The 13,554-nt window shown below is 43.3% G+C and overlaps 1 protein-coding gene across 10 annotated transcripts in view; it reads right to left on the bottom strand.

The window, feature by feature from the left end:
• The window catches only part of ANK1 (ankyrin 1), a 460,733-nt gene that overhangs the window by 160,588 nt on the left and 286,591 nt on the right, over positions 1-13,554 (bottom strand). For all 10 annotated transcript variants that reach the window (XM_068274645.1, XM_068274648.1, XM_068274649.1 and 7 more), the window contains 6 exons: positions 8,686-8,784; positions 8,092-8,289; positions 6,707-6,805; positions 5,154-5,252; positions 1,568-1,666; positions 186-383 (listed from right to left, as the gene is read on the bottom strand). In XM_068274645.1, coding sequence (XP_068130746.1) covers positions 186-383; positions 1,568-1,666; positions 5,154-5,252; positions 6,707-6,805; positions 8,092-8,289; positions 8,686-8,784 — 792 coding nt within the window. The remainder of the gene's footprint in view (positions 1-185; positions 384-1,567; positions 1,667-5,153; positions 5,253-6,706; positions 6,806-8,091; positions 8,290-8,685; positions 8,785-13,554) is intronic.

Below are 13,554 nucleotides of genomic sequence, written 5' to 3'. Positions count from 1 at the left end.
CTGTGATTAAATTGCAGCAATCATGAGGGATCAATGCAACTGCATGACTGCCAATGTTTCATGATGCAGCAATGACTAAGCCTGAAGTCAATATCAGGAGATTTCAGTGACGCACTTGAGTCATTAAAACGTGGGCCTGAACATTAGAAAGTCAAGAAAGGACATGCAGAGATGCAGTGGGTTACCTTGGTCATAGAGGTATGTGCAGCCTGGTTGTCCAGAAGGAGTTCAGCAGTTTGCGTGTGACCCCCTCGCGCACTCAGGTGCAGGGGTGTGTGCCCAGCAGTGGTGGGGGAATCTGGGTGGGCTCCATTCGATAACAGCAAGCGGACCATGTCAAAATGCCCAGATCGGGCTGCACAGTGTAGAGGGGTCTGGTCATCCTGTTACATCGTAAAGCACACAAACAGAAAGATCCTTTATTTGGAGTAACTGCAATCTGTGCTAAATAAAGTTTTATATATAAGGCAGAGATCCTATAAACTTTCTACAGTACAGCATCCTTGAGCTCTGGCATGCTTGGCCCTAAACCTGTGCTCTGTGTGGGGGTATGAGCGTTTGATGTTCTTTTTTGATTTATATCTAACATATTGCACAGAATGTTAAAAAAAAATATATACAAAATATATACAGTGCTGCCCATAATTATTCACACCCCTGGCAAATTTTGACTTTTTGTCAGGAAATTACATAGGTGTCTCCCAAAATATAATAACACGATGTAAAAGAGGCAGTATTGTGGGAAAAAATCTCATCTTTTATTTACATTTGAGCAAAAAGTGTCTAGTCCAAAATTTATCATATCCTTCTCAATAATCAATAAAAACAGCCTTTATTGGCTATTACAGCAATTAAACGATTTCTACAATTGCAGACCAGCTTTTTGCATGTCTCCACAGGTATTTTTGCCCATTCATCTTTAGCAATGAGCTCCAAAATCTTTCAGGTTGGAGGGTCTTCTTGCCATCAGTCTGATCTTTAGCTCCCTCCACAGATTCTCAGTTGGTTTCAAGTCAGGACTCTGGCCAGGGGTATGAATAATTATGGACAGCACTGTATATTGCACAGAAATTGCATATACACTTTAAAACGTACATCCATTTCGGTGGGGGGAAAAACAAAATGAAAACCATTCTCTCAAAAAACAAGATATAAGACACCCCCCAAAAAAGATTGTTTTGTTTAGAAAATCAATGTAAAAAATTAAAAGAAAAATGTTGTTTAAATTGGTAAAATGGCATTTTGCTGCGGTATGCTGAGGGGACAGTGTGGCAGAGTGGGGGGACACTGAAGGCACGAAGGACCAATGGTGACATATAGGGGGATACTGGAGGTACAGGGGGGATAGATTAGGTACAGGGGACAGAGATGGCACAGTGTTTTGACTTATAGACAGACTCAGGTTAAGAACAAACCTACAGTATTGTTTGTTAACCGGGGAATACCTGTACTTCGAGGCAAACGTTTAGCTAAAAAGCACAAACACTTTCCACAAACTGATGTGCACTATTAGTGTTTCTAAACGGGCAGGATATCCCTCATTTAGTATCTCAGTCATGCTGCTCACCTTGGCTCTTGCGTTCACCTTTGCTTTGTTCTGTATCAGAAACTCTGCCACATCTGTGTGGGCTGCCCGTGCTGCCATATGCAGAGGAGTCTCTACTTTCTGTAACACAAAAAGAAACAGAACAACAGTTTATCCCAGACAGGTGCTGAAGTCAATTGTGATTGGTTGACACAAGCTAATGCACAGGGAAGCTGACGCTTTGCTCCCTATTCTCTAAATAAGTTTGTAAAGGACACACAAATTATAACCAGGCCATATACATCTCAATGGTCCAAACTCACTGGACTCACATAACAAACCCTTCCAATAACGGTTTTGATGGGTGTATATCCACTTTATAGATATTACTAGCTAACCTAAGCCAGTTTGAAAACGGGCTCTAGGTCTGTCACCACCGCACACCCGCCTGAAGCTGGGCTTAAAGGGACACTTAAGTCAAACAAAAAAAAATGAGTTTTACTCACCTGGGGCTTCCAATAGCCCCCTGCAGCTGTCCGGTGCCCTCGCCGTCTCTCTCTGATCCTCCTGGCCCCGCTGGCAGCCACTTCCTGTTTCGGTGACAGGAGCTGACAGGCTGGGGATGAGAGTGATTCTTCGCGTTCCTGGCCACAATAGCGCCATCTATGCTGCTATAGCATATATTATATACCATATAGCAGCATAGAGGGTGGTAATGTGTCTGGGAACGCGAAGAATCACTCGCGTCCCCAGCCTGTCAGCTCCTGTCACCGAAACAGGAAGTGGCTGCCGGCGGGGCCAGGAGGATCGGAGGGAGACGGTGAGGGTACCGGACAGCTGCAGGGGGCTATTGGAAGCCCTAGGTGAGTAAAACTCATTTTTTTTGTTTGACTTAAGTGTCGCTTTAAGTTCCTGAAGCTGAGTTTTAATTTCTAAATGCAGGCCTCTATTTCTGGCATCCTTCCTATCCATTGTACCCATCATTGGCTAATGTCTGACTGAGAAAGTGATAATCCCTTAAATTGTAACATACATTGGTGGCATTTGTATATAAAGAAAGTGTCATTTCTTTTTAGCATTCTTCATCTTTTCCTGACAGACAGACACATTATGACAATAGCATTTCCATGTTCTGCCTGCATTCTCTAACGATGAGAACCTTTCACAATTCTCTTAGCAGCAAGGAACCATATTACATTTTGCCTAGGCTGGAAGTTGCATGAGGCTCAGGAATAGGTTGTTTATTTTTGCCTAGAAACAGATAATGCTGTCTGGGAATGTTCATATCCAACTTTCACTGACAGGTCGATTAAAAAAAAGCTATTAAGGTGACTGCAGTAATCTGTGGTCTTTGCAATGTGACAATACACAATACTGACTGCTGAGCGATACATACATTTTTTTTACATTGTTGGAGGAGACTGATATTATTAAAACTTATTTTTAATTATTAAATCATAAAACCACATACTTTCAAAACTGCCAAGTGAATGACTATACAGGAAAGGGGTTCACATATATAGAAAGGTACAACCACATCATTTGTCTATTTAAGTGGACCCGAGCTCTTGTGCGGCACACAATGAAAGGTTCTCATTCCACATACACCGTAAGTGCTGTGAAAATTAATTGCAGTGTGTCCTGTGTGTTTGTTCAGCTACATCAGAGTTTAATTAGCCTTATTAGCAGCTGTGACTCACAGCACTGCTGCGACTCTGTCTGTACAGGAAGAGACAGAGACTTAACCCTTGCTCAGTACAGCCTGGTAAAACTTGTTTTTAGGATTTTCATACATTGTAATGAAGACATTTTTGCCCCTAAAGCTGGCCATACACTGGCCCGATTTGCCGCCGTTTCGACAGCAGATTCGATCACTGGGATCGAATCTGCTGCCAATCGTTCGCGCTACATGCTGAATTTCGATCCATTTCGTCCGATCCCGTCGATCGCTCCGTGCGGAAAATTACCGTCAATCGCCCGCGGGTAGGGAGCGCGTCGCTAGCGGCGTTCGAGTGCCCGACGACCGACCAATAGAGCCCGCATACATTACCTGCTCCCCCGGCGCGACTCCAGTCTCCCGGTCACTGCTGCTCTGTCTGCGCTCTGGTCTCCAGGTCCGGCATGCCTCACTTCTTCTAGCCCGGCAGGAAGTTTAAACAGTAGAGGGAGCTCTACTGTTTAAACTTCCTGCCGGGCTAGAAGAAGTGAGGCATGCCAGACCTGGAGACCAGAGCGCAGACAGAGCAGCGGTGACCGGGCGACTGGAGTCGCGCCGGCGGAGCAGGTAATGTATGCGGGCGGGCGCAGCAGCAGCAGCACCACCACAACAGATTGTGAACGGTTTCAGGCTGAAATCGGTTCACAATCTGTTCGCTGTAAAGGTGGCCATACGATCCCTCTCTGATCAGATTCGATCAGAGAGGGATCTATCTGTTGGTCGAATCTGATGGCAAATCGACCAGTGTATGGCCACCTTAAAGGTTATCATGCTGTGGCTAATCTTTTAGAGCAGAAAGGAAGCTGTGAGTTTAGATCCACTTTAAAGGAAGCATCAAGCAAATTTTCCTGCTTAATTATATACTTACGCCAGCCCCTTGAAGCTGACATGTCCCCCACAGCATCTCCGCTCGCAGCCGCCGGTCAGGGGTCCCTGCTGGTGCAGAGGCCGACCTCCTCTACTGCGCCTGCACGAGTGCCATTGTCAATCAAGTCCACTAGTCTGCAGTGTACTATGCAGGTGAAGTAGTTCTGCGCCTGCGCAGTACGCTACGGACAACATGGACTTGATTGATAGCGGTGCTTCATGCAGTGTGAGGGACATGTCAGCTTTAAGGGGCTGGAGGAAGCCCCTAGTAAGTATATCATCTTACTGTTTAATGTGCTAAATCTGCTTAAAGGGGCACTACAGCAAAAAACTGTACAATTTAAAATATGTGCAAATATATACAAATAAGAAATACATTTTTTCCAGAGTAAAATGAGCCATAAATTGCTTTTCTCCTATGTTGCTGTCACTTACAGTAGGTAGTAGAAATCTGACACAAGTGACAGGCTTTGGACTAGTCCATCTCTTCTCAGGGATATATTTATTTTCAAAAGCACTTAGTGAATGGCAGTTGCTCAGTCCAACTGCCAAAAAACTGTGTAGGGAGCAGGGAAGCTGGCCAGCATCATTGTTTAAATCCTTTTTCGGGAATATCTTTATAAAGAATAAAAGCCTTGCTGAGAATCCCCTATAAAGAGATGGACTAGTCCAAAATCTGTCACTTCTGTCAGATTTCTACTGCCTACTGTAAGTGACAGCATTATAGGAGAAAAGTAATTTATGGTTCATTTTACTCTGGAAAAAATGTACTTCTTATTTGTATATGTTTGCACATATTTAAAATTTTACAGTTTTTCGCTGTAGTGCCCTTTAATGTTTCCTTTAAGGTGGGATAGGGAACCACACAAACCTGTCTGCAAAAGTAATTTACACCACCCCTCTTTTGCAATGTGACCTGACAAAACATTTACCAGCAAAACATTTCCTCCCTTGAAGTGTACTTTTCAAACCTATCAGCCGTGCCTATCCTCCCCGAGTAACAAGTGACAGACTACATGCATAGATATATATTTTGGATCTCACCACACTGAATACGTTGGGCGATGCGCCCTTCTGCAGCAGCGTTTTCACAATGCTCAGATGTCCCATGAAGGCAGCAACGTGGAGAGGTGTGAGCCCAGACTGGAGAGAAGAGAAGGTGAGAGAGCAAGACTTAGTTACTGATGGTTATTTATGTATAACTAATCCAAAGGCTCTAAAATGTTGTGTTCAGTAATCACGGATGCAGAATAACTGCAACTATGTTCATTTACAAGCTTCAGCAGCTCTCCACATTAAGCAATACTTTCCTCCAGCATACATAAACAGGAACCAACAACACGCAGCAGTAAAGGGCATCTTATAAGAAATGAAAGCAGCACAGTGCCATCTACAGGCCAAATGTATGAACACTACATAGTCAGTGAAGAAGCCCACAATATTGGTGACTGTGGACCACTTATTTAAAGGTAAGTGTAATAATAACAGCCCATGATTGCTCCCAGATTTATAATGTGACTACAATGCATTACTGGTTTTGTTCCCTTAAAAACATTTGAGAACTCTGGGTACCTATTGCTCACCAACACATCTCCTCCGCACAACCTGTCTATTATGCACTCTGTATACTTGGCCTAATGTTGCTGCCTGGTGTGAAAGCTTTACTCTCACGACAGGCCTGATCATTGATCTGTGCCATCCACTCTGTTCCTGAATGCCCCTCCTGTTGCTTAGGCACAAAACAACAACAGGAAGTGCTATGCAAAGAGCAAAGTTCAGACCTGTAAATACAGATCACAGGCGGGATGATCGAACACAGTTTTGGGAGAAGCGAAACTGTGCCCACGTGTGCAGGGAGGGGACAGTGGCAAAGAGGGTTGTTACCTGTATCACCACCTCTTGCCACTGCCCTCCATCTTCCCAACAATTCCTCCTTCACAGCAGAAGTTACGACAGTGAAGGGGAATTGTCAGGAGGATGGAGTATAACGTGCAGCTCAGAGGCAAGGAGCGGTGATACTGGTAAATTAACCCTCTCTGCCGCAGCCTCTCCATCACATACGTGTGGGTACAGTGTTGCTTCTCATGAAACTACGCTCGATTAATCCTAATCACAAGTAATAATACGAACATTTGTATAGCGCTTTTCTCCTGATGGACTCAAAGCGCTCAAGAGCTGCAGCCACAGGTACACGCTCAGGGGCCACCCTGCAGTGTTAGGGAGTCTTGCCTTGAATTCCTTACTGAATAGGTACTGACCCTAGCCAGGGTCATCTTGAAGCAGTGTTTTTTGAGTGCTTGCTTGAAGGTGTTGAAGGAATGGGTGAGTCTGAGGGGGGTGGGAGGGAGTTTCACGGGGTTGGTGGCAGCTCATGTAATGTCCTGAAAGTGCCCATGAGAGTGAGGAATTTGTGAGATGGTCAGGCAGAGGTCATTGGAGGACCGGTGTATGTTATAGATCAGGAGGCAATGATTAAACATACCGTATGTATTAGTGTCCAACACTAAGTTACAATTTGATAACAGAAAAGTATACAGCTAATATCAGACTCTGTTAAATTAAATGACAAACAAAATAGTTAATTCTTGTTCTCTAACCTCTGTCACAGCATCAATGGATGCCCCAAATTTCAGGAGAAGCTCCATGACTCTGACGTGACTCTTCTTGCAGGCAATGTGTAAAGGGGTGAACCCGTTCTACAAGAGGGATAAATTAGGAAAAAAGAGAAAGGAAACAAAATATAAATAACACTCAATTATTCCAACAGATGCAAATCCCTCATTTTGCAAAAAGCTTATGAATTTTCGTGAAAGACAGAACTTGAGTGTATATGGGATGGGATCCCTCAACAGAAAGACTAAATCAGACTCAGAATAGAACAATATTACCGTGCACATGGCAATATTAAAGTTACTTCCGAGCAGAAGTACAGTGAGATACGCTAATAGCGTGACCTACGGCACTCTAGTAGTGCGACCTCTACTACGGTTCCCACTACTCTCTTTGTGTTTACTTCCTGTGCATATTGATCATTCAAGACCAGCCAGTCAGAGAAATGCCAACTAATCTCTTCATTTCGAGTTGTGCAAGTGCATTTGGAAATAAAGGTGCATTTTTTTAGTTTTGAGTCCGTCACTAATTACAAGCCTTTATTTCCATAAATAACAGTAATATACTCTCATGACATACATATTAAAAACATTGAGTACCTATGGTAACTATTTATGGTTTTTTTAAAGGTCATTTTTTTTTACTTACAAGTTTTTTATTTTGGTAACTTTGGGAGAGTGGGAGAGGTTAATTAACGGGGGATTTTATGTATTTTTATTTAATTTGATGTACGTAGGTGTAATTTTACTATTTGGCCATTAGACAGGAAGTGGCTTGTGTACCAGTAGACAGGAAGTGGATTGTGTACGTTTTCCTTTCACTTGTCAATGACCACCGGCATCTCATTGATGCTGGTGAACATTGATCACAGTCACTTTGATCGGTGAATGGGAACCATTCACTGATCAGTGTAGTAACAGGTGGCAACGAGAGTGTGCATCAGGCGATCGCAGCGGCAATCTTATATCTACGCCCCTGGGACTTTAGAAGAAGTCCTGCAGGTCATAGATATACAAAGGGCGATAAGTAGATAAACAGTTTTTTTGTAGTTTTCAACATGGTTTTAAAGTACCTTTTACCGTTTAAAATATACTGTAACATTTAACAACAAAAAATATGTAAAATAAAAATACTGTATATTTTGTACATGAAAACAACTGTTTGTATCTCTGAAATGTTGGAACTCAAGTCGTTTGTAAGTAGGGGACTGTCTGTAGAGTGTAAATTCTACTAGGGAAAGTGATAACATCTAAAAATAAGTGAAAAAGAAGATTATTAATTGGGATGAAAAAATGCAATAGTAAAAATATCTGTTTTTATTTTCCCTTCATAAAGTGAGCCCTCAGATGAGAAAGTAACATATAAGACATACTAGCGCCCGGGCATTTGGCTTGGCACCCTTGTCCAGGAGAAGTTTTGCTACTCGATGATGACCACAATGAGCTGCTACATGAAGCGGCGTTAGGTGATCCAGCGTGATGTCATCAATCTGCGCCTGGTACTGCAGTAGTAGCCGAATACAGTCCAAGTGATCTCCTTGTGAGGCCATGTGAATTGGATACAGGCCATTCTAAGAATAAAGACAGAAATGACAAGAGTAAAACCTACAATCTGAGCATACTGTACATGTATCCCAGATTGTACCAATATTGGGCTCATGGAATTCTTGTAAATGTCACAGTCAATACATTATAATCATTTTTTTAGATTGATAAGTAATTATAATTCATATAGATTCACAAAACCTGTATAAGCATAGTTAATGAAAAGCATGAGGCAAAGTTTGGGAACAATTTGCATACAATTGCTGAATACTCTTAAAGAGGCACTGTAGTGAGATATAATAGAATGCAATAAATTATTCACAAAAAAAGTACGGTAAAATGATTCACAAAATTGCTCACAAAAGCGCTTATTGTCTCCCGTTCTCTTACTGTGAAGGTCATTAAACCGTGACTGGTCATACCTTGGTCTTGGCTTGAATGGGGGCACCATGATCCAGGAGAATCTCAGAGATCCGGACATGTCCGTTTCTCACAGCACAGTGCAGAGGGGTCAGCTCATCCTGTGGAGAGCAGTACACAAAATAATGCAAGTTTGTTGGCAATTTCTACACATCTCCTAATAAGAAGCCACACAACCTACCTAAACTTAGGATATCTGAGCAGGATTGATTTTTGTGAAAAGGAATGAATAATCTGGCATAAGATGCGCACACACACCTGGATTTATAACTCCCAGCCCTAAATCCCCTCCCTGAACACATGCCACACGCCCAAGTCAAAATATTCTGAACTCTAATCCCTGCCTTATGTCACTAACTGTCCCTAGAATCCTACACTCTACTCACTGTTTCATATCATCCTTAGTGACATGAGATAAAGAAAGTAAAGTAAAAAGTAAAATTTTAATGAACTTTGGCACACACATAGTACATTACCTGGAATAACATATAGGATACTTTTTATCCCCATAACCAAAAAGTGGGCAGAGATACAAATTTCACTAGAAATTGCAGCCATTCTTACACTGTTACTGGCAGGGTTCTCAACCTTTGCACAGTTGGTCACTGGGTGACTGGGGTTAATATTCAGAAAAGTCGGTGGAGCCTACAAATGCCAATCAGAATTCACCTATTTATTTTTAAGGGGAATATTTAATTGCTGCCATTCTTGCACTGTTAATGCCACAAGCCTCAAACCTGGTACAGTTGGTCATTGGGTAACTGGGATTCAAATTCAGAAAAGGGGGTGGAGCCACAAACACCCAATCAGATTTGTTTCATTTCAATGCAAATTATTGATGCCAAAGACCGCAAAGCTCACAAATTAGCTCATTGAGTTATTGTTGTGTTAAGGTGTACGCACCTTTAGGGTTAGAAAAAGTGGGCAGAGCCAACACCAGCCAAATAACTACCCGTACTTCCTGCTTGGCCAGTGGTCAGACAGGGAACACCGCACAATAGCGGGGTGTTCCCTGAATGCCTGTTTTTGGCAGTTCGATGTGATATGATTATATCTCTTAACAATTGTTAAAACAATTATTTCAAAGTGATAGTTTTATTAATTGCTTTACAGTAAGGTGACTCTTTCTTCTGCTCAAACAACACCACCATGTGGAACTCCACAAATCTTACAGCTTCTGAGTAGACAAAACCTTTAACTCAGCTTCCATTGAAATCCAGTAAATTTGTCTGAAGTCTACTATAGCGATTTGAAAATCACTTGCGATTTCTAAATGCAAAAGAACCGCAGTTTTTGCCACGATTCCCGGAGCAATCGAGATTTGGCCCTCTTTGGCGTATATAGCAATCGCTCTGGATCAATTGCAAAACTGCTACAGGCAGCACTTTTGTGATCATGCCACAATCGCAACGCTGCTGTGGAACCATCCCCATAGGGTTCCACTGGTGCAGCACTGCCAAATGACAGCCATCAACAAGTGCTGCAAAAAGCGCTGCTACAGGGCCCCTGGCCTTTAGGACACTTGAAGTGAGAGGGATAAGGAGGCTGCCATATTTATTTCCTTTTAAACAATACCAGTTGCCTGGCAGTCCAGTTGATCTTTGATGCATCAGTTGTGCGTGCTTGAAATAGAGGCACGAGGAAAGATGGGCGCGGGGTGAAGATGATATAAATCTAAACAATAAATAACATCACGAACCAAGCGCCAAGTGAAAACAAAAAAATATTAACAGTGGTAATGACTATAGTAAACATTGGTAAATGTTACGGATATTTTACTACATCTAAACCTAACCCTACTCTCTCACAGAACCCTCCCCCCTCCGATCAGGGCCGGATTTGTACTTTTTACCGCCCTAGGCCGACTATACCGTCTGTATGGTTGTTATCTCTGTGTGCCCCAATGAGAATTCCCTTACTTTCCATCATTGGTTTCACAGACAATAGCTATTTTAGTAATATGCATATAGATTATAAGGTATGTTTTCCTTAAGAACTTTTATGTTATGCTTGCCATTTCGTTAATGATGGACCCAGTTAGGCTGATGTGTACCTGCAGGATAGAGCTTACAGGTCTTGCTGGAATGACACAAGTACAGGACAGAGAGTTCAAAGGTTAAAGCTGTCCTTGTAGATAGGGATGGCTGCATAGAACAGCTTTACTGTCCCTCAATGAGCCGCCCCTATATTTCTAGTGCCCTAGGCCATGGCCTATGTGGCCTTGCCAGAAATCCGGCCCTGCCTCCGATGCCTAACTTTAAAGTGGATCCGAGATAAACTTTTGCTCATTGCATAATTGTGTTCCTTTCATATAGTTTATAGGGCATTCTTCAAGCCAAATACTTTTTTGTTTTGTTTAAATACTCTCCCTATAAACTAAACAAGCCTCTCCCACAGCTCCTTTTGTGCCTTGGCACTGTAGCAAGGGCTTATGGGAGCTCAGTCTAGGCAGGAGGAGGAGGAGGTTACTACCCATTGATATCAGAGGCAGAGGGGAGGAGGGAGGAGGAGAGGGGACTGAATTTACACACAGGCAAGATGATAGCATCTCCAGCCCTCAGCCCGTGACAATGTGACAAACATAACATGGCTGCCCTCATTGTATCACAGGAATAAATAATCATAAACTTTAGATAATAAATCTAAACTTTAGATAAGATATATAGACAAGTTACTTTGTTATAGTTAGTTTTTCATCTCAGATTAGCTTTAAAAAACCCCTTCCCAACGCCTAACCCTAAAACCCCCCTCACTGATGCCTAACCTTAACGCCCTCCTTCCTGATCCCTAACATTAATCGCTTCCCACCCCTGCCGCAAATGTAAATACAAAAAATTATTTTATTTTTAAAAACTATATATTTTAAAATTATACATTTCAAAACGATAATTTTTAAAGACGAAAAAATGTTGGTTGGTCTGGCCCGGCGCCCACCAGACGATATTTGCATTAGCACCTATGGCTGCGCCCAAACTGTCCATTATCTGCAGGCATCCAAATTACCTGCTTCCATCAGTAGTGTCTGAATCACAGACCTGAAACAAGCATGTGGCCAATCCAGTTAAACATCTGATCTGCTGCATGCTTGTTTAAGGCCTGTGGCTAAAAGTATTAGAGGCAGATGATCCGCAGGACAGCCAGGTAATTTGCATTCTTTAAAAGGAAATCAATATGTCAGCTTTTCCAGGAGTGTAGCAATAGGGGGTGCAGAGGTTGCGACCGCATTGGGGCCCTTGGGCCAGAGGGGCCCCAAGGGGCTCTCTCTCAACTGCAGTATTAGCTCTCTATTGGTCCTGTGCTCATAATAATCACTTCTATAGATGCCTGGAATGATAATAATCATTAACAAACTCCTCCCCATCCCCTTCTTGCTCCTCTGACACTGTAGTTGCCATTGGTAGGTTTTGTGCGCCGTATCAATTGTTATGTATAGAGTGTTTGGGGGGCCCCATTGTAAAACTTGCATCAGGGCCCACAGCTCATTACCGTATTTTTCGGACTATAAGACGCACTTTTTCTCCCCCAAAAGAAGGGGGAAAAAGTTGGTGCGTCTTATAGTCCGAATGTATGGTAACTGGTAATGTTTAGAATCGTTTACCAGCCGACGCGATCCAAGTCTTGTCCTCTTCCATCTCCATACGCTGAAATAACAGCCCCGGGCACTTTAAGTAACGTGTACTATGATTGTGACCATGCCCCCTTAAGGAAGTCAGGCTGCAAAGCATGTTGGGTGTTCCCGGAGCGGCTACAGGACATGCGGGCACCGGCATCTTCTCGGGCAACTGCTGTGTCACCCACCCGTGATTATATCTCCAGCCGATCACCTCTAATGGATGCAGCCTCCTGTCGCTGATTCATTTTCCACTGGCCTCCTCTCGGACATTCGCGTGGCGCGGCTGGATGACATGCGGGTACTGGATTCTTCTCAGACATCCGCTGCGCTACCCGCCCGTGACGATATCTCCAGTCCAGCGCCTCTAAAGCAACCTCCTGCCGCCGAATCATCTGCTACTGGCCTCCTCTCGGACATTCGCGCGGCGTGGCTGGATGAATTGCGGGGACTGGCTTCTTCTCAGACATCCGCTGCGCTACCCGCCCGTGACGATATCTCCAGTCCAGTGCCTCTAATGTAACCATCTGTAGCGCACATCCCTCCTGCAGCTGAATCACCTGCCACTTCCATGGGGACCGCTTAGCTCTGGGTCAAGTCTTTCCATTGCACGGCCTTTGCAGCAACACTTTTAACTCGTCAGCACACCGCACATTGTATTGCTGCACTCTGCATTCAAAAAGATGCCAGACCATGTTGGACAACTCCTGGAGTAGGGTACAGTATGCCAGCATTACCACATGTGATATGATGATCTGTAGTGCTTTTAGATCAAGTGCTTTGCTATTTGTGCATATTTCTGACATGTTTGCTAAAATCGATGCTTTCATCAACATTGCTGGCTGAACATGTCCAGCTTCAGACATTAGGGTAGCTTATGGGCCATCAGGGGTTAGTGTATGGTAGTTAGTGTAGATGGTAGGGCTGCAGGGGTTAGTATAGCTGGGCAGTGTTGCTTAGGTAGAGACAGATAGGGGGGAGAATGTCCAGAAAATGCCCCGGCACCATGGATGCTCCTAGAATTAGTATATATTTTTTTCCCTGATTTTTGCTCTTTAAATCTAGGTGCGTCTTATGGTCCGGAGCGTCTTATAGTCCGAAAAATACGGTAGCTACGCTACTGAGCCCTTCTATCACTTCAGATGTCCTTTAAGCCAAAAGTTCTATAGAAACAAATCAAAGGAAGCATGTCCCCGCCAAGCAATCTTCCTTCAGAACAATGGAACCTTTGCTTTCAACAGCTCGCTTTGCTGCAATTTTT

Source organism: Hyperolius riggenbachi, chromosome 3 (assembly GCF_040937935.1).
Source record: "Hyperolius riggenbachi isolate aHypRig1 chromosome 3, aHypRig1.pri, whole genome shotgun sequence".
Taxonomy (NCBI): domain Eukaryota; kingdom Metazoa; phylum Chordata; class Amphibia; order Anura; family Hyperoliidae; genus Hyperolius; species Hyperolius riggenbachi.
Note: the sequence above shows the minus strand (reverse complement) of the source record. Positions and strands in the feature narration are given on the sequence as shown.